The 17,975-nt window shown below is 41.1% G+C and overlaps 1 protein-coding gene across 5 annotated transcripts; it reads left to right on the forward strand.

The window, feature by feature from the left end:
• The first annotated feature begins 5,442 nt into the window (after positions 1-5,442).
• On the forward strand, positions 5,443-13,637 carry zbtb18 (zinc finger and BTB domain containing 18). Of its 5 annotated transcripts, none has more exons than XM_016457791.1 (2): positions 5,443-5,685; positions 11,806-13,625. In XM_016457791.1, the coding sequence occupies exon 2, from the start codon at positions 11,820-11,822 to the stop codon at positions 13,431-13,433; it is 1,614 nt and encodes a 537-aa protein (XP_016313277.1). In that variant the 5' UTR covers positions 5,443-5,685; positions 11,806-11,819; the 3' UTR covers positions 13,434-13,625. The 5 variants fall into 5 exon arrangements, with proteins under 5 accessions (XP_016313277.1, XP_016313273.1, XP_016313276.1 ...); XM_016457787.1 differs by lacking the exon at positions 5,443-5,685 and adding an exon at positions 5,692-5,862 and having other exon boundaries at positions 11,806-13,637; XM_016457790.1 differs by lacking the exon at positions 5,443-5,685 and adding an exon at positions 7,375-7,402 and having other exon boundaries at positions 11,806-13,626.
• Positions 13,638-17,975: the final 4,338 nt, after the last annotated feature.

A 17,975-nucleotide genomic window follows, 5' to 3' on the forward strand; every position in this document is an offset into this window, starting at 1 on the left:
AAAGAACATCCTCTATATAGAGAGCATTTGATTGGATAAAAAAATCTTTGTAGCCAGGATGAGTCATCAGTAGTTTTGGTACACTTTTGTAAGAGAAAGACTGTAAATTTTAAATGCGGAATCTGCTAAAGATGTGATCTGATAAACTATTACTTGTTGTTTAAGAAGACACTAGTGTACAGACGCCTCAAAGCTAATAGGAATGGGCAAAACATAGACTCTTATTGATTGAGCCTAACTCATACAACATTCTATAACTTTGTTTTGTAGATAAAGTCTTATGCTAAGGTTGTAACTTAATACTTTATTCAATTTAGAATATCTCATATTAATGTGAGTCAGTGGGAGATATTGGTAATGTTCAGCTTTCAGAATGCTGTCATGACGTCATTATCATATTTCCATACTGCGTTGCGATTGTTCTATTTATTTATTTTTTTTAACTATTTGCATATTGAATTATGATAGCTTTTGTTTTCATATATTCTATTAGGGATGGGCAATACCACCAATATAAAGGCCAATATTGACCAATATCTCTTTTAAATGGAAAGTTTTTGCAATTTTTGAGGATAAAATTGGTAATCTGCTCACTTTTGCACTTCAGATCTTATGATATAAAGCTCACGTTAAATAAATAATGCTAAAAAAAACTTTTTGATCAGTATTAGACGTATATCTCTCAGCCTCAAAATGTGGTTATATATGACGTTGATTTGAATGGAAACACACACCCTACTCGAACGACTGATAAAGTTATAATAAATTTTGCCCCACATTTGTATTTCAGCACAGAGCTATAGCCCTTTTTCCAGCTGTGTTATTTATCACCCAACATTAACCTGCATTTATCAGCATGCTTTCACCAGGTAAAGACAGATTCCTCCATATGGCTGGGTGCTTCATTAATGCTAATTATTATGAGGTATAATAATTGTGAGGCTGCTGTGTGCACTGGGTGACGTGCTGCTGCAGTGTCCCAAGAGAGGAAGAATAGACTGAGCTCCAGATAAACAATCCCACTGTTCTCCCGAGACTGTGTGATAGCCCATCTGATGATACGGCCGCATCTCTCCAGCTCGTCCTCTCCCCTGAGAACACGTCTCTCTGTTGTCTGTCTGTGCTGGGTGTGGAGTAAGGGTGACATTGCTGGGCTGATGTTTCATTGTGGCATCACTGCAGATTTCATATAGCTTTATAGTTGTATGTGTGTATATTTATGCACTACTCTATCCACACCTCGATTTGTAAAAAACATTTTTTATTATTTCTGTTATGCCTCAGATTTTTTTTTATGCACAACCCCCAGACGTGCTTGTGTTATATAAATATATGCTGTTCCTGTCTGCTTTATGCCTTCTGCTATTATAGGTGCTGTGTTGTGTCAGCGGGTTTCTTGTATAGGATCCAACTTGGGTCTTTTCTGATGTTGTTCATCATATGAATCTTGTACTGAGAGCTTGGCTTACTATCGCACCTTGAGATCCCCACATTATACAGTTATTTTAAAGTTGGCCTCTCATGCTGAAGAGTTTGATGAAGATCCGTAGAGTTGGTAGCTGGACACTTTCTTTGGGTTTATTATAAATATCACAATCCTACCTTCTGCCAGCCGGAGTTGGACACCTCTGCAGTGTTGTTAGTTGTGAGTAGTACTGAGATGGTGTGGATCATATTATGATGTTGCTGTCCAGCTCTTTATCGTCATAAGCCACTCTTGAACATCTGCTATTATGATGGGTACATTCTGGGAACAGAAATTAGAAAAGGTATGAGAAAACCTCCCTCTGAATGCATAAGCATGTTTTAACTGTAAAAGAAGCTCTTATTGATAATATTTGATGTAAATCATTATTCAGTCTCACACACACACACACACACTTATAATATAATATATATATTAGTGCTCGAATGCGATTAATCCCAATTAATCGTTTGACAGCACTAATATATATATATGCATATACCAACACTAAACTAATCGAGTATTTTAGTTAAAAAATTATTATACACTATATTTATAAAAAATATTACAATTCTATGCTATTTTAATATTTGAATAAGTCTAAATATATAAAATTAAAACGTTAAAACTAAACATGGTTGTTTTAAATGCCACAAATGTATTACAATGTACAGCATGAAAATACAATAATTATGAGATTGGCAAAAGATTACATTTAACAGTGTTATTAAATTATTAGTGTTAAAATTAATATTAGACGATGGTACGGGTAAAATATAAAGTAAAAAACAATAACAAATAATACAAACAATTATTTTGTTAAATATTTTATCTTCGCTTTTTAATTTCTCTAGAATTGCTATGTATGCATTGATGCTTTGCATTGTTATAGTATATGGAAAACAATCATGCTAATAGAGCTTAGTCATGTTAGACGCCACATTGAATTTAACATGGATGAAAATGAGGCTGTGAGGGATAGACTTACAGTTTTTACAATGGCACACACTGTATAAAGGTCCTAGATCATGTAATTTTCACTGCTTCCAAAACTTTTCACAACATCCCAAAAAAGTTTTTTTTTTTTTGTCAGAAACGTTTCGTCAGCTGAACAACTGGAATGTTGTTAAACGACAATAAAATCCATTAAACACACTGTACATTTATCCCTAACAGCCTAATCTTTATTCCCATCAAAAATGACCCGCTACCCTAAGGTCTAAAGTACTTTTTGAAATTGAAACGGAGAAAGTGCCCAGTCCAGATGTTAGTGCCAGAATCCAGACCAGAGAAGGGACACATTCCGTTGCTCTCTATGGCTTCAAAGTGAAAATAAATGTATTTAAGATCTGGACACAAAACCAGTATTGTTAACTGTAGAGCATTCAAACTGACCACAATTTTCAGGTCTTTGAATTCATACATTGCTCACTGCAGGGATGACATAATTCATACCTGCTGTGAGCAGTGAATTTAATGAATGTTTGCGTTTGGGGCTGTACATTGTTCATAGTCTTTGTTGTAGTTGTGCAGCTGGACAAGCTCTCTGCTCTAGTGCATGTTTAATCCCATCATAAAGGTCAGAGTACTTGTATAAACATGTGTTTAGGTCTGTCTAATAGCTCATCTCCAGATTTGGATGAGCATGTGCAATAGCTTTCCACCACAAATATATTAATATTCCCAACTTTCCCTATTTTTACTATAAATATGCATATAATATACTCTTAAAGTGTTAAGTATGTACAATATTGTGCATGTAAGAATGCATAAAAGGCTTCAGCTATACTATATTTGTGTTTATGGTGGAAGCTGAGTGAATCCAGTAGCATCCACAAACATGGATTCCACAGTGACCTCAAGAGGTGGGAATGCGGAAGTACCTGATTAGAATAAACTGTCAAATGTGAATTCAGTGGCTCTCCTAGCATTACAGCCTGTATATATACACATAAATACAGAACATAGTCTTGTTTTGTGTTTGCACATTTTCTTTTTAAGCTTACATTACATTTTCAAGCATAAGAATACAAAATCACCTAAAAGACCTCTTGCAAATTCATACTGCTGAACAGCATAACCCTTATCTTTCTGAAGGCAGTTGTAATATGTAATTGCATGCCAAATATAATTAATTATATTAATGTGAATATATTATAGCTACTGTAGAATACACACTTATAACAGCTATCAGTTAATAAATCCAAGTCAATATTATTTCTATACTGTAACAATAAAATAAAACACCTTTTACTAGTCCTCTATCGCTCTTCAGAAAACTGCTCTTAATTGCACAGAAGCGAGGCCTCACATCTTTGACTTCAGTTTTTGCATGAAAACAGTTTGGGGATTGTGTATTACTGCTTAATAAAGAGTGAAATATTATTATAATATTATTGAAATATTAGTATATTGCCTAAAGACTGCATAAAATATCTGTGCATTCAAATTAAATTAAACTTGTGTTTTATAATTATACAACCCTAAGTCATGAAAACTTGGAAACATAACATTCGATTTGATTTATATTTCATTATAATTGATGTGACCTGTTGTGAATGATAACTCTTGTACAGAAGGAGTATTGTTGGGTGACGACATGGAAAACACCAACACATCACATGCCTGGACTCATTTGCCACATCAGCTTAATGAGGCCATTATTTGCATTAAATTATAATGTTATTATGTCAAGATTCCGGTACCAGTAGGACAGTGATTTGTTTTGAAATGTATTAGTAACGCCAATTAGTTTACTGGGACGCATGAGTGTGGGAGCGTGGATGCTGATGGGCGGGTGCGTTCAGCAGCCAAATTGCCAAACACATGACTGTGTTCACAAGCTCCGTACGGAGTGAACTTAGCGCATCTGTGGACCATTGCACATACTTAGCATTGCAAACGTTCACCTGTTGACGCCGCGATCTCACACACAAACTGTATATATGGCATGTAAGCACAGGAATCTAGCCTTCAGCACATTGCTTATGATAGATGATTGTATTTTCTTTACACTTTATAAAATCCTGCTGCCAATGTTTTTATTTAGGGTCATTATTCATCAAATGCTCCATCCATTAATTCATTTGATTGCATTTATTATATTAGATTCATTATATTAGGCTATATTAATTATATTTCTTTATCTAATTTCATTTAATTATTTATCTATATATATTTATAAAATATTGATATATTTATTTTTCCAAAGAAAAAGATTTTTTGTAATTGTAGTGTAGGCTATAGCCTAAAATATTACAGTGGTAACATTTCAGTAACCATATACACTGCGGTACATTGCATTAAAACTTAGCCCAAATGAATTTAATTCAATAATAAAATAGATTTTAGAATAGGCCAATGTACTCTTTTAACTTCAATAGTGCATTAATGTCGTTTGCCCGCGTATGAAATTTGAATGACTATTAATAATCTCCCAATTCAAGCTGCCACTAAAAGGAAACAACTTGGTAACATTTCAGGTGATGATGATGATGATAATAATAATCAAGAATAATAACAAAATAACTAATTACAATAACCCAAGTATTTTTTTCATCCGCTTATAGACCCATTTTGTACGCTAAATATTGGTACATTATAAGCCCTTCTCAAATGTAATGTTTCACTTTAGACGGTTTCTTTTCGTTTTATTTTGTAGTAATAATTCTAGAGTTACATCAGACACTCGCGCCTCTGTTCCTCATTTGGAATAGGTTTAAGCGGCCGTCTCGTTGTGCCCGTGCCCCTATCTCTCCGCAGCGCACCTGTTCTTCGCCGCTGCTCGGTCCGTGACTACAGTACCCACGTAACATTGCGCAATGTCCCTCGATCCGCGCGCTGCGCCAGAGGAACCCGCTCGCTCGCTCGCTCGGCCTTTTTTTCTGCTTTCTCACTGTTGCCTGGTGTCAACCTACGCCGAGAAAGAGACATCCCTCCCTCTTCCCCCCTCAGCGGCAGCTTCCAATTTGCCTTCGCTTTTCTTTTCGCCTCTTCCATTGGCTTGCGCGCTGCCAGTCAAGCGCTTCCTCTTTACAGGAGAGTTGAGTAGCAACAGCTCGGAAACATCTGGCTGCCGCAGCTCTCGTCGCTCCGCTCGCCTGCTCCGTCTTTCCTGCCACCGCAGGTTGTTATGGAAAGCTGTTGAAAGTCAATCGAGTTGTTTTTCTCGCTGAGAGGATTAGACGGAGGAAGCAGGAAGACGCTGGACCTGGTTGTCTGTAAGTGCCTGTGATACGAGGTGCTCTTTAAGGAGACGAAAGGGGGGTTGGAGGCACGGGCTGGATTGTTATGGAGAAAAGTAACGATCTTTTTCACGCGACTGTTGGTCTTTACGCGCAGAATGAGTTGCTCGAGCGCGTGGCATCGGGGCCTGTCGCGAAACTGTAACACTGCAGGTTGAACGCTTACTTTTTATTTGTTAGCCACGCAAGCTAGCTTTTCCTGAACGTACGGGGTCAGGATCTAGATAAAGACCGTCGGCAGTGCTCTGTGTGTGTGTGTGTGTGTGTGTGTGTGTGTGTGTGTAGGAGTAGCCTGCTATAATACCATTTCCTACCTAGGTGGACTCGTAGTTTGTTTTATTTTATGTCTGTTTGTTTTGTATCGTAGCTCGTAGCTTTTAGAAGGTGCTAACTTGGCACCATTTGGATAAGTCTTTCTGGACGACGTCTTCCCAGGTTTCAGGTTTGGTTCACTTTGACATGTCACGGTATAAAACAATGCGCTAGCGTGGGCTTAGTTTTTTACTTTTACCTTCATGTTAACCAATTGCTTTGTAAACCAAAACACGTAATAAGCAAGCCTAATCGTTCAAGTACATATTGAATGAAAAGCTCTTATTAGCTTAAAAACCCCTGAGACCAAGTGTAATGCATGTGACCGATGCGGCAAACTCTTCATTCTTGTGGCTTTTTATGCATTTAAAAATATGCATGGATATCAATGAGTTAAAAAAAAACTAAATATTCTGTCATGAGTGTGACATCTTTCAGGAGAGACCTTCAGATTATATTTGAGTATCTTTGTTTTGCTGAATTTGGTGGTAAACAGGAAACTGTTTGACTCGCACTGAAGAAGTTTCTGAAAATGAACAGAAATATGAGTTGGATACTTAAGAAGTAATGAGGTTTGTAAGCCCTAATGCGGAATACAGTGGCTTTTGTTTGAACCGTACTTATAAGGCCTGTATGATTGTTCCCATTGTTTCTTATTTCTTTTATTTTTCTCTCCCTCCTCTGTCCAAAGGGTTAGTAAAATGAATGACGGTAATGGCGCGGCCAGTGAACCATAAAGAAGTCGAAAACAATATCAGCTGCGTGGATCTGTCAGTTGCAAATGTGCTGTGCTGGCCTTTGTTTATGGTTACTGGAAGGAGAGGGGGGGTAAAAACTTGAGGGTATTTAAATTCTCAGTGCAGGAAACTAGGTTAGAAAAAAAGTGTTGGCTTTCAGACGGACCCATTTCCAAGTTCTTCTTTGCTGAGAGATTACAACTAAAGGGGGGAATTGGCAAGTTTTCTACAGAAGCACCTCACAACACTTCCCTTCCTCCCGTATTTTAAAGGGGGGAAAGAGAAACAAAGTTGTATAAAGGAGAGGCTGGTGGCAAGAGTGTAGAGGAGTAGCATATGGCACTAAAAGGAGCACAGCTGGAGGTAGCATTTCCATCTGAACATGATGTCAGAGCAGCTGACAGGCTGCCATCCCCCAGTCTTTTCTTCTAACGCACAGACTGGGAGTTAGTGTGTGTGCGGATCTGTGTGCAGGAGGAGGCATCGCATTCCCCTTCAACATCTCCTCCACTTTGCATCTGTCCCTCACAGTTTGATTTTCTCTCTCTTTCTCTCACGTCTCTACCCTTTCATTGATTCGGCGAAGGGAGTTACAGCCGGCGCTACCACAACAGTGGACTTAATCAAGTTGATGCGTACTGCAGGTACTGTACTGGGGGGTCCGGGCAACAGGGATGTGTTTTGAATAGGGAGCTCTCATTAAGTCTTTTTGCGTGTCTGCCATCAGCCATCAGAGTGTGTGAAATGGGAAGTAAAGGATTTCGAGCTGGTGTAGTGTAACCAGGCTGGGGGACAAGTGACACTTTTTGTTGCCATGAAGAGGTTTCCAGGCAATCGTTTCATTATTCTGTTTGTTTGCAGGTCTTCTATTCGGTTACTTCGTTCTCAATGACAAATTGTTGCTCTGTTGTGACAGTATAGAGTGGCGTTGGTAGGGTAGTTTGTTATAGTATTGTAGATTTAAAACTAGAAACTCTTGTGTTTATGTGCTGTTAATCTGTTAAAATCTGTTTTTCTTTTAAGTAACAAGATTTTCAGTCCATTTAAACCAAATTCCTAATCTTCTAAAGAGACCGAAAATGTAGAAATGCTTTTGGCCAAATAAATCTGCAACTTTATATAAACATGCATTCTTCAAAACATCCCTTCATCAGGCTTTTGCTCAACTCTTTCCTTTTTTTCTTGTTTGTAAGGACTAATTTAGAACTTGCAGATTTGAGCTGCCTGAATTGGCTAGACAGCTGTAATCGCACTCCTCCTAGTCTTAATCTCTTTATCTGGGCAGCAGCTGCCATATGGTCTCAGTCAGCTGGATCAGATGTTCATAAGCCTCCTTCTCCGTCCCTCTCTGTCCTCCCAGTCTCCTAATTTGATCGCTGCTACCTTGTGAGCTGTCCTGCAATCTTTATTTTTAGCCATTTTAAGGATTAGGATTGATGTGGACTACGGGGCACTTAAAGTGATTGTATTGTAAATCTACTGTGGACCGCCTCTTTGGGGAGGATGTTCCATTCCTCCAAAGATTTGGGGAGGGGAAAAGGGGGAGGAGAGGGCTGGTGAGAGGTTTGTTATCCCCCTGTCCCCCTATAAGCCCCTCATTAATGAAGGTCTGAACGCTGTTTGGGGTAGGGTGGGGGGCTTTGGCTTGCTATCCCAATCAGATTTAAATGAAGATTCAAATGAGTTAATTTAAGTCCGCTGCTTGAACCTGCTATAATACCATTTCCTACCTAGGTGGACTCGTAGTTTGTTTTATTTTATGTCTGTTTGTTTTGTATCGTAGCTTTTAAGTTGAAGAAGGTGCTAACTTGGCACCATTTGGATAAGTCTTTCTGGACGACGTCTTCCCAGGTTTGAAAACAAGTTCACTTTGACATGTCACGGTATAAAACAATGCGCTAGCGTGGGCTTAGTTTTTTACTTTTACCTTCATGTTAACCAATTGCTTTGTAAACCAAAACACGTAATAAGCAAGCCTAATCGTTCAAGTACATATTGAATGAAAAGCTCTTATTAGCTTAAAAACCCCTGAGACCAAGTGTAATGCATGTGACCGATGCGGCAAACTCTTCATTCTTGTGGCTTTTTATGCATTTAAAAATATGCATGGATATCAATGAGTTAAAAAAAAACTAAATATTCTGTCATGAGTGTGACATCTTTCAGGAGAGACCTTCAGATTATATTTGAGTATCTTTGTTTTGCTGAATTTGGTGGTAAACAGGAAACTGTTTGACTCGCACTGAAGAAGTTTCTGAAAATGAACAGAAATATGAGTTGGATACTTAAGAAGTAATGAGGTTTGTAAGCCCTAATGCGGAATACAGTGGCTTTTGTTTGAACCGTACTTATAAGGCCTGTATGATTGTTCCCATTGTTTCTTATTTCTTTTATTTTTCTCTCCCTCCTCTGTCCAAAGGGTTAGTAAAATGAATGACGGTAATGGCGCGGCCAGTGAACCATAAAGAAGTCGAAAACAATATCAGCTGCGTGGATCTGTCAGTTGCAAATGTGCTGTGCTGGCCTTTGTTTATGGTTACTGGAAGGAGAGGGGGGGTAAAAACTTGAGGGTATTTAAATTCTCAGTGCAGGAAACTAGGTTAGAAAAAAAGTGTTGGCTTTCAGACGGACCCATTTCCAAGTTCTTCTTTGCTGAGAGATTACAACTAAAGGGGGGAATTGGCAAGTTTTCTACAGAAGCACCTCACAACACTTCCCTTCCTCCCGTATTTTAAAGGGGGGAAAGAGAAACAAAGTTGTATAAAGGAGAGGCTGGTGGCAAGAGTGTAGAGGAGTAGCATATGGCACTAAAAGGAGCACAGCTGGAGGTAGCATTTCCATCTGAACATGATGTCAGAGCAGCTGACAGACTGCCATCCCCCAGTCTTTTCTTCTAACGCACAGACTGGGAGTTAGTGTGTGTGCGGATCTGTGTGCAGGAGGAGGCATCGCATTCCCCTTCAACATCTCCTCCACTTTGCATCTGTCCCTCACAGTTTGATTTTCTCTCTCTTTCTCTCACGTCTCTACCCTTTCATTGATTCGGCGAAGGGAGTTACAGCCGGCGCTACCACAACAGTGGACTTAATCAAGTTGATGCGTACTGCAGGTACTGTACTGGGGGGTCCGGGCAACAGGGATGTGTTTTGAATAGGGAGCTCTCATTAAGTCTTTTTGCGTGTCTGCCATCAGCCATCAGAGTGTGTGAAATGGGAAGTAAAGGATTTCGAGCTGGTGTAGTGTAACCAGGCTGGGGGACAAGTGACACTTTTTGTTGCCATGAAGAGGTTTCCAGGCAAGCGTTTGATTATTCTGTTTGTTTGCAGGTCTTCTATTCGGTTACTTCGTTCTCAATGACAAATTGTTGCTCTGTTGTGACAGTATAGAGTGGCGTTGGTAGGGTAGTTCATTATAGTATTACAGATTTAAAACTAGAAACTCTTATGCGTTTATAAAACCTGTTTTTTCTTTAAGTAACGAGATCTTCTAAATCGACCAAAAATGCAGAAATGCTTTTAGCGAAATAAATATGCAACTTTATATAATCGCGCGTTCTTCAAAACGTCCCTTCGTCAGGCTTTTGCTCAACTCTTTCCTTTTTTCCTTGTTTGTAAGGACTAATTTAGAACTTGCAGATTTGAGCTGCCTGAATTGGCTAGACAGCTGTAATCGCACTCCTCCTAGTCTTAATCTCTTTATCTGGGCAGCAGCTGCCATATGGTCTCAGTCAGCTGGATCAGATGTTCATAAGCCTCCTTCTCCGTCCCTCTCTGTCCTCCCAGTCTCCTAATTTGATCGCTGCTACCTTGTGAGCTGTCCTGCAATCTTTATTTTTAGCCATTTTAAGGATTAGGATTGATGTGGACTACGGGGCACTTAAAGTGATTGTATTGTAAATCTGCTGTGGACCGCCTCTTTGGGGAGGATGTTCCATTCCTCCAAAGATTTGGGGAGGGGAAAAGGGGGAGGAGAGGGCTGGTGAGAGGTTTGTTATCCCCCTGTCCCCCTATAAGCCCCTCATTAATGAAGGTCTGAACGCTGTTTGGGGTAGGGTGGGGGGCTTTGGCTTGCTATCCCAATCAGATTTAAATGAAGATTCAAATGAGTTAATTTAAGTCCGCTGCTTGAACATGACGCCGGTGCATTTTTTTAGACGGGAACGATCTTCGCGGGTAACAGGTGTGATTTCATAATTTTTTGTGTTTATTTTACTTTCAACTTTTTTTAGTTTGTAAATTGTTTATGTGTATTTTGTAAAGATAATATATATATTTTAGTGCGTATTTTATTTGCAGATTGTCCGTCTTTGATTACGCACGTCATGCTGATGTTCTGCTACCTCAGTTGTCGTAACTTCAGAGATCATGGTACTTAGTATACTTATGCAGTGTGCCCATGATGGTGAGCTGTTTGTGTACCTGTAAGCCTGTTACCTATACTTGGTGTCCTGGCCAAAGTGGGTTATTATAAATAACTCCTCCAGGAGCACAGTGAGAAAAAACAGGAAAGATTCTCTCACGCAGGCATCTGTGGAATCAGGACTTCAGCTCCTTACATCACGCCATCTGATTATAACCGAATGGTACTGATGGGATATGTACGGCAGTATTGCTTTAAATTTTATTTACAATTGGGATATTTTTTATTTACATTTTTGCGTTAATTTCCCTGGTCTCGTGCTTTTAAACTTTTAATTAAAAGGGTTAGTGTACAATGTAATATTAAACGCACTACTGTGTACTTTAAAGTGCCCAAGCGAGGAAAATGCAATTAGCCTAATATATAATCTGTGATGTTATACTTTTTGCATGTGCTTTTTAGTAATCCTTTTATGTCAGGACTGTGGTGAACATTTTTCCAGTGTTCCCACAGGGGTGGAGGGAGGGAGGGAGAGAGAATTAGAGTGTGAGAGTATGTATGTGTGTATGGAGCGAGAGAGAGAGAGAGGGGACAGAGCGGGTGGGAAAAGAGAGAAGTTCCACACAGAGCTGCAGACAAAACAATTGTTGTTCTAGCGAGTCTCACTAACATCTGTGGTCTTTTGCAGGTTATGAAGACAGCATGGAGTTTCCAGACCACAGCAGACATTTGCTACAGTGTCTGAGCGAGCAGAGGCATCAGGGGTTCCTTTGTGACTCCACTGTGCTTGTCGGTGATGCCCAGTTCCGAGCCCATCGTGCAGTGCTGGCTTCATGCAGCATGTACTTCCACCTCTTTTACAAGGACCAGCTAGACAAAAGGGACATTGTTCATCTGAACAGCGACATTGTCACGGCCCCGGCCTTCGCTCTCCTGCTTGAGTTCATGTACGAAGGAAAGCTCCAGTTCAAATCGCTTCCAGTGGAGGATGTGCTGGCTGCTGCCAGCTACCTCCACATGTACGACATCGTCAAAGTGTGTAAGAAGAAGCTCAAGCAGAAGGCCACGGCCGAGGCCGACAGCACCAAGCGGGAGGAGGATGCTTCCAGCTGCTCGGACAAGGTGGAGAGCTTCTCGGAAGGTGGAAGCACGGGCCGGCCGACCACCGCCGACCTGCTGCAGAGTGACGACGAGGACATGGCGAACAAGCGGGACAGCCTTCAGGAGCCGGGGAGCATGTGGATGCGTCTGCCTTCCGACCGGACCACGTCTCCCACCACTAGCCCCAGGGAGGCGGAAACACACGGCCCCGACGCTGGCAAATCTCCTGCCGGCAGCCCCAGCAGCTCCACAGGCTCCCTGTCCCGTCGCTCGGCTGTGTCTCGGAGAGTCTCCGCTGACACCGATTGTGTGCTTGACCTCTCTGTGAAGTCCGGTCTGGGCGGAGGTCCTGGGGAGACCATGGCTGGCAACCCTTATTTCTGCAGCTCTGTGACCCCAGACAGCCTCCAGAGTGCCCTGGTTCAGGTCAAGGTGGAAAAGGACACGGGCTCGGACGATGACGAGCTGGTGAGCGGCGACTACGAGATGGAGCACAGCGGTGTCAAGGAGCCACCCAGCACCAACGGGACTCACATCAGCCTCGTGGCGCAACGGCGCTTGGGCCTGGAGGCTCACCTCTCGGCCCTGCGTGAGGCCTCGCTGGCCAGCGAGCTGGAGCGGGAAGACAAAGGAGGCGACGACGATGCAGACGTCTTAGGAGGGGACAGCGAGCGAGCACACGAGGCTGCGGGGGTCGAGAACTCCCTGTTGCCTTACGTCTCCAGCATGCTGGGGGCTCCACATACTCAGATCTTCATGTGCCCCTTATGCAACAAGGTCTTCCCCAGCCCACACATCCTGCAGATCCACCTCAGCACGCATTTCCGCGAGCAGGAAGGTGTACGGTCCAAGCCGGCCGGCGACGTCAATGTCCCCACCTGCTCCATCTGTGGCAAAACCTTCTCCTGCATGTACACGTTAAAGCGTCACGAGCGGACGCACTCGGGCGAGAAGCCCTACACATGCACTACTTGCGGCAAGAGCTTCCAGTACTCACACAACCTAAGCCGACACGCCGTCGTGCACACGCGTGAGAAGCCGCACGCCTGCAAGTGGTGCGAGCGGCGCTTCACGCAGTCAGGGGACTTGTACCGACACATCCGCAAGTTCCACTGCGAACTGGTGAACTCGCTCTCGGTCAAGAGCGAGTCGCTCAATCTACCCACGGTCAGAGACTGGGCACTGGAAGATAGCTCTCAAGAACTGTGGAAATGAAAGCTAAACTGATAGCAGACTGTTTGAACTGCTTGTTAAATTAATGAGAGAGATCTGAGTGGCATTTTGTTGGGGCAGAGTGGTGAAGGTAAGAGTGGGGCGGAGTGACGGCCGAAGGGTCTGAATCAGTCATTTTTCTTGTATGTACATTGCAAATCTTGTTGAATTGCACTTTACTAGCACATGAAAATGTTACTACTGATTTCCTTAGTGCACTACTATAATTTGCAGATAACATACCTGATGTGTGACTGTGGCCGTGCGTGCATGTGTATTCATGCGCATACGCACATGTACACATGTAGTGTGTGAGCAGGTCAGTCCTTTAAATCCCATGAGGAAGCTCTAAGCTCGCGTTACTTAAGCTCTTGTACATTTTTGACTCGTTATAGGAAACTTGACTGATGGAAGACAAACAAGGCACTCATGCAATGTACAGCCTCCTTTTTTCATATCAGTTGCCGCATTTACTTTTTATCTTTCTTAATATGATTTGAAGTCATTTTCGCATTTTAGTTGCGGTCTCTCTACATCACTCGTTTGCTACTGAGGTTGGTTTTTACATCAGCTGCATTTCTAGAGATTTCTGTAGTGTTTTATTAAGATTTTTCATTTTTAAAACGGAATCTGTTGTTGCATGATGTCTGACCTGTATATTGAAAAAGATGTGACTTGCTGTATTGCTGTGCACTGTAATTGACTGATTCATTACAGTCAGGGCACCTGTCTGTTGAGAGAAAAAAAGTACCTTTAATATTACCGCTGTAGAAATTGCATGAATTTTATTTAACTTACTCTTTTTCATTGTTGTTTTGCATCAGAGAGTGTATTTTTTAATTAACTCATTTGATTCCTTGGTAGATTTGAGTTTTTCCTCTTATTAGAGAATGAATTGGGGGTTCTGGTGAGGTGTTTTTTTCTGGGCTGTGAAGATTGTGGAAATGCACTGACGTTAGGCTGCAGTATCTACACACGCGACGCGATTCGGTTCGGGCTCGCTGTAGGATTCGGGTGTTAACGAGGGGCCAGGTGTCAGCAGAGGCTGGATCGCTACATTTATTGTTCAGAAGGCTAGTGTGGCTCCTGCTAGCATCTCCTTGCGAACTGCTCTTCCCAGTGCTGGGTCCTCAACTGCTGTTTGTCTCAGTGTCCTGTTTACTGGCTGTTGTCATTTGAATCATGTCGGCTCTGTTTGTAATTTATTTATTTATCTTTTCAATTGGCACTTGCTTCAGATTCGATTGCCATGAAGACACATTTGCGTGGCTGATGGTACAGCTCTTCTTTATGGGTGTCCTCAGCAGCGCACATCTATTTGGAGAAGCTGAAGGATCTTTAAACAGCATAAAGCTCGACACACTCTGATCTGAGTGGTTTGTGTGCGTGTGTTTGTGTTCAATACACAAGTCTTTTTTTTGTTTGTCATTAGAACGTGTTTGGCAAGGTTGGTTGCACCTTTGAAGCTTAATGAAATTAGAATGATGTGCAAAAGAGGCCTTTATGAAATGTATACGCTTAATTATAACCTAATCGAATGGACTTTGTTACACTGAAAAAACATCTATAAATTTGTGATTGTTAACTTTTTGCAGCATTTGTGATTTCGAAAAATGTTTATTTTGAAAATGTTTTATTTTTTCTTTTAATTTGCTAAGATTTCTTTTATTAACAGTGTGAAAATTCTGTTCATTTTGTTTGTTGGTTTGTTTCACAAAAAAACAATTTCATTGTCAAATCAAGAGAAATAAAAAGCAAAGAAAAATGAAAAACATATGGCTTAGCGCTGTAGACGTAGATCAGTCACTCACATAGTGCTGAAATGCTTGAACTACTTTAGTTAGATAGGGCCGGGGGCTCCGCACATGTTTGGAGCAGGACAGGAGTGTGCGGCACACGGGCCTACGCAGGCCTCAGGAACTGTCCTACCATATATTTGGCTGGTGCAACGGCTAGTGAAAAGGTTGAGCTTTGCCAACAGCGCACGCTCCTCAAGCGTTTTGCACGGTGGTACTTTTACCTTTTGCACTCTAAAATGTCTGTGACAGAAAAAAAAAAAATCAACTATGGGGTTGATTTGTTTTCTATGCTTTCTTTTTCTTTATGTTTTTTGTTGGCTTCTATTGTACTTGACCGCCTTAAACTACTGTTATCATATTATACTCAGAGGGTGAAAACTGGAAACTCGCTGGAATACTGGATGTCTTTCTTGGACTTTTTTTTTTTTTTTTTTCCAATGGAAATGAAGCTGTGAAATGGCCTATGAAGCATATCCATAAATTAGACACCCCTTTAGTTTACTTGAAACCCAGGAACCCCAGTGTGAAGAACAACTCTGTCAAATTCAAACTTGGTGGCTAATGAGTATGGGAAAGAAAATAATAAATATCTGTTGAATTCAAGGACAATCGCTGTCTGGATGGGGAAAAAAAGAAGATTCAACTTCACATGTAATTGCTTCCCTTCTGAGATTTTTTGCTATGTTGACATTGTTCTTTTTATGGATTTAGACATTTAGCTTTGACAATCATAGTATGTTTCATTTTCTCAAGGGAAGTAAATTATGAGGCTGTTTAGTTTTGTACTTTTGGTGTGCTGTTGGTGAAATTTTTAAATTGTGTGCAAACTGCAATAAATTATAAGAACCTTAACCTCTCCGTGCCATTTTTCTGTCAGAAACTTCTGGCGGGATTTGCCAGAGTAATGACGATGTGCAGATTGGTGAGATGGTGTTTGTGTTTTTTGCATTCAGTTCAATAATCTTATTTACTGTAGATGCTCGTGTGGGTGGAAACATGTTTTCCAGTGCGTGAGTATACTGTCCGGATGTGTGTGTGTGCGTGAGCGTGAGTGTACGCGGGCTTACATGGCTCATGTGTATATGCTGCTTTAATGTCTGGCTGGTGCTCCAGTAAAGGCGTGGGTTGGACCTGGGAAAATGTGCAGCAGCTTGTACGAAGACCAACCCCTCCCCCTGCATCACAGATCACACACACACACACACACACACACAGGCTGCTTCCAAAGCTCCTCAAGTACAGTTTTCCAGCAAACAAATCAGCTTTATCTAATGTCTCGCTGTTCGACAAACCTGGCCTACAGATGCACTAAAGGCTGACCACTTCGAGCGTTACTCAACAGGCCACTGCCACAGATGGTACCGTGCTGTAAGCCTGCCCCCCTTCCACACACACACACGGCACCTCCTTCTAATTGGTTTGAGATTTCGTTTTCAAACTCGTTTTGGACTTAAGATCCATTTCCGCTTGTATTATTGAGGAAGTCTGAAAAGCGCCTTATTGTTTTGTATTTCTCAACAATATTGTGCACTCTTTCGCTGATTTTCTCGAGAGCTGAGATTTGATTTGTGACATTCACATACAAATCTGCATCTAACATCTGGTTGGAACGGACAGTTGGAGCATAATGGTTTTCTCTCTTTGCTTTTTTACTATGAATTTAGGTCATTAATTTGTATCTGTCCTTTGTTTACTCAAGGAGCAGAGACAAAGGGGCAGCTGTGGAAACATTTGGCTGTGCCGAAGGGTAGTGGGCTCGATGTGATGAGTGTGTTACCAGCTTGGGCTTCTATATGTAGCTCCACCGCAGAAGTTAGCGGGAGCCGCATGCCAGGCAGCATTCTGGGGGAGAGCGGCACACATGGCATCAATAGGGCAGCCGTTGCACTGAGGTATGACTGATTCTGCCCACGCAGATAGCTGCCGAGTGCCTCGCCATACTCTGTGACCAGCTCCAAATATAATGTACATTAGAGAAGCACAGACAGGAAGAGGCCTTTCTGTTTGCTGGCGTTCGAAGAGGAGCCGGAGCAGATGCTGTGCTCTGTGAAGTTAGTGCATTTACTGAATGTCATTAACCCTCCTGTTCGGCGTGGATTTGAGGAGATTATAAAGTGTCAGGTATATTCTTAATGACACTTCCTAATCTTAAGAGAAATTATTATAAACACAATTAATTATAAACAAATTTGATAACCCTTTTGTGTTACATTAATTATATTTAGGCTCTCAGAGACCCCCAGAGAAAATGTATACTCTGATAGGCGAACACATGCAGAGATTCCTGTTTTTACTTTATGTATTTATTTTATTTAAAAAAAATTTTTTATGAATGAATACCAATCATTCTGTCCTGAAGAAACAGATGAAGAACCTTTAACGTCCATGGAACCTTTTCATTCTACGAAAGGTTCTTCAGATTATTAAAATGTTGTTCACAAAAAAAAAGGTTCTATTAAAAACTCTTCACTGAAACAGTGTTTAGAAACCCAAAATGGTTCTTCTATGGCATTGCTGTGAAAACCCTCTCTATTTTTTAAGAGTGTAGGTGTTGATTAACATATTAAAGTAATTTGAATGGGAAATGAGGTTCATTTAAAAATTGCTATTATAATTGTTACACGATATGGGTCTCTGGGACATTCAAACTTAAAATTTCAACAGAACACGAAGGTTAAACATATTAATAAAAATAGAAATGATATGAAAATAAACTCAAATTGATATTGACAATAATACAGAAATA

Source organism: Sinocyclocheilus anshuiensis, unplaced genomic scaffold (assembly GCF_001515605.1).
Source record: "Sinocyclocheilus anshuiensis isolate Anshui unplaced genomic scaffold, SAMN03320099.WGS_v1.1 scaffold63, whole genome shotgun sequence".
NCBI lineage: Eukaryota > Metazoa > Chordata > Actinopteri > Cypriniformes > Cyprinidae > Sinocyclocheilus > Sinocyclocheilus anshuiensis.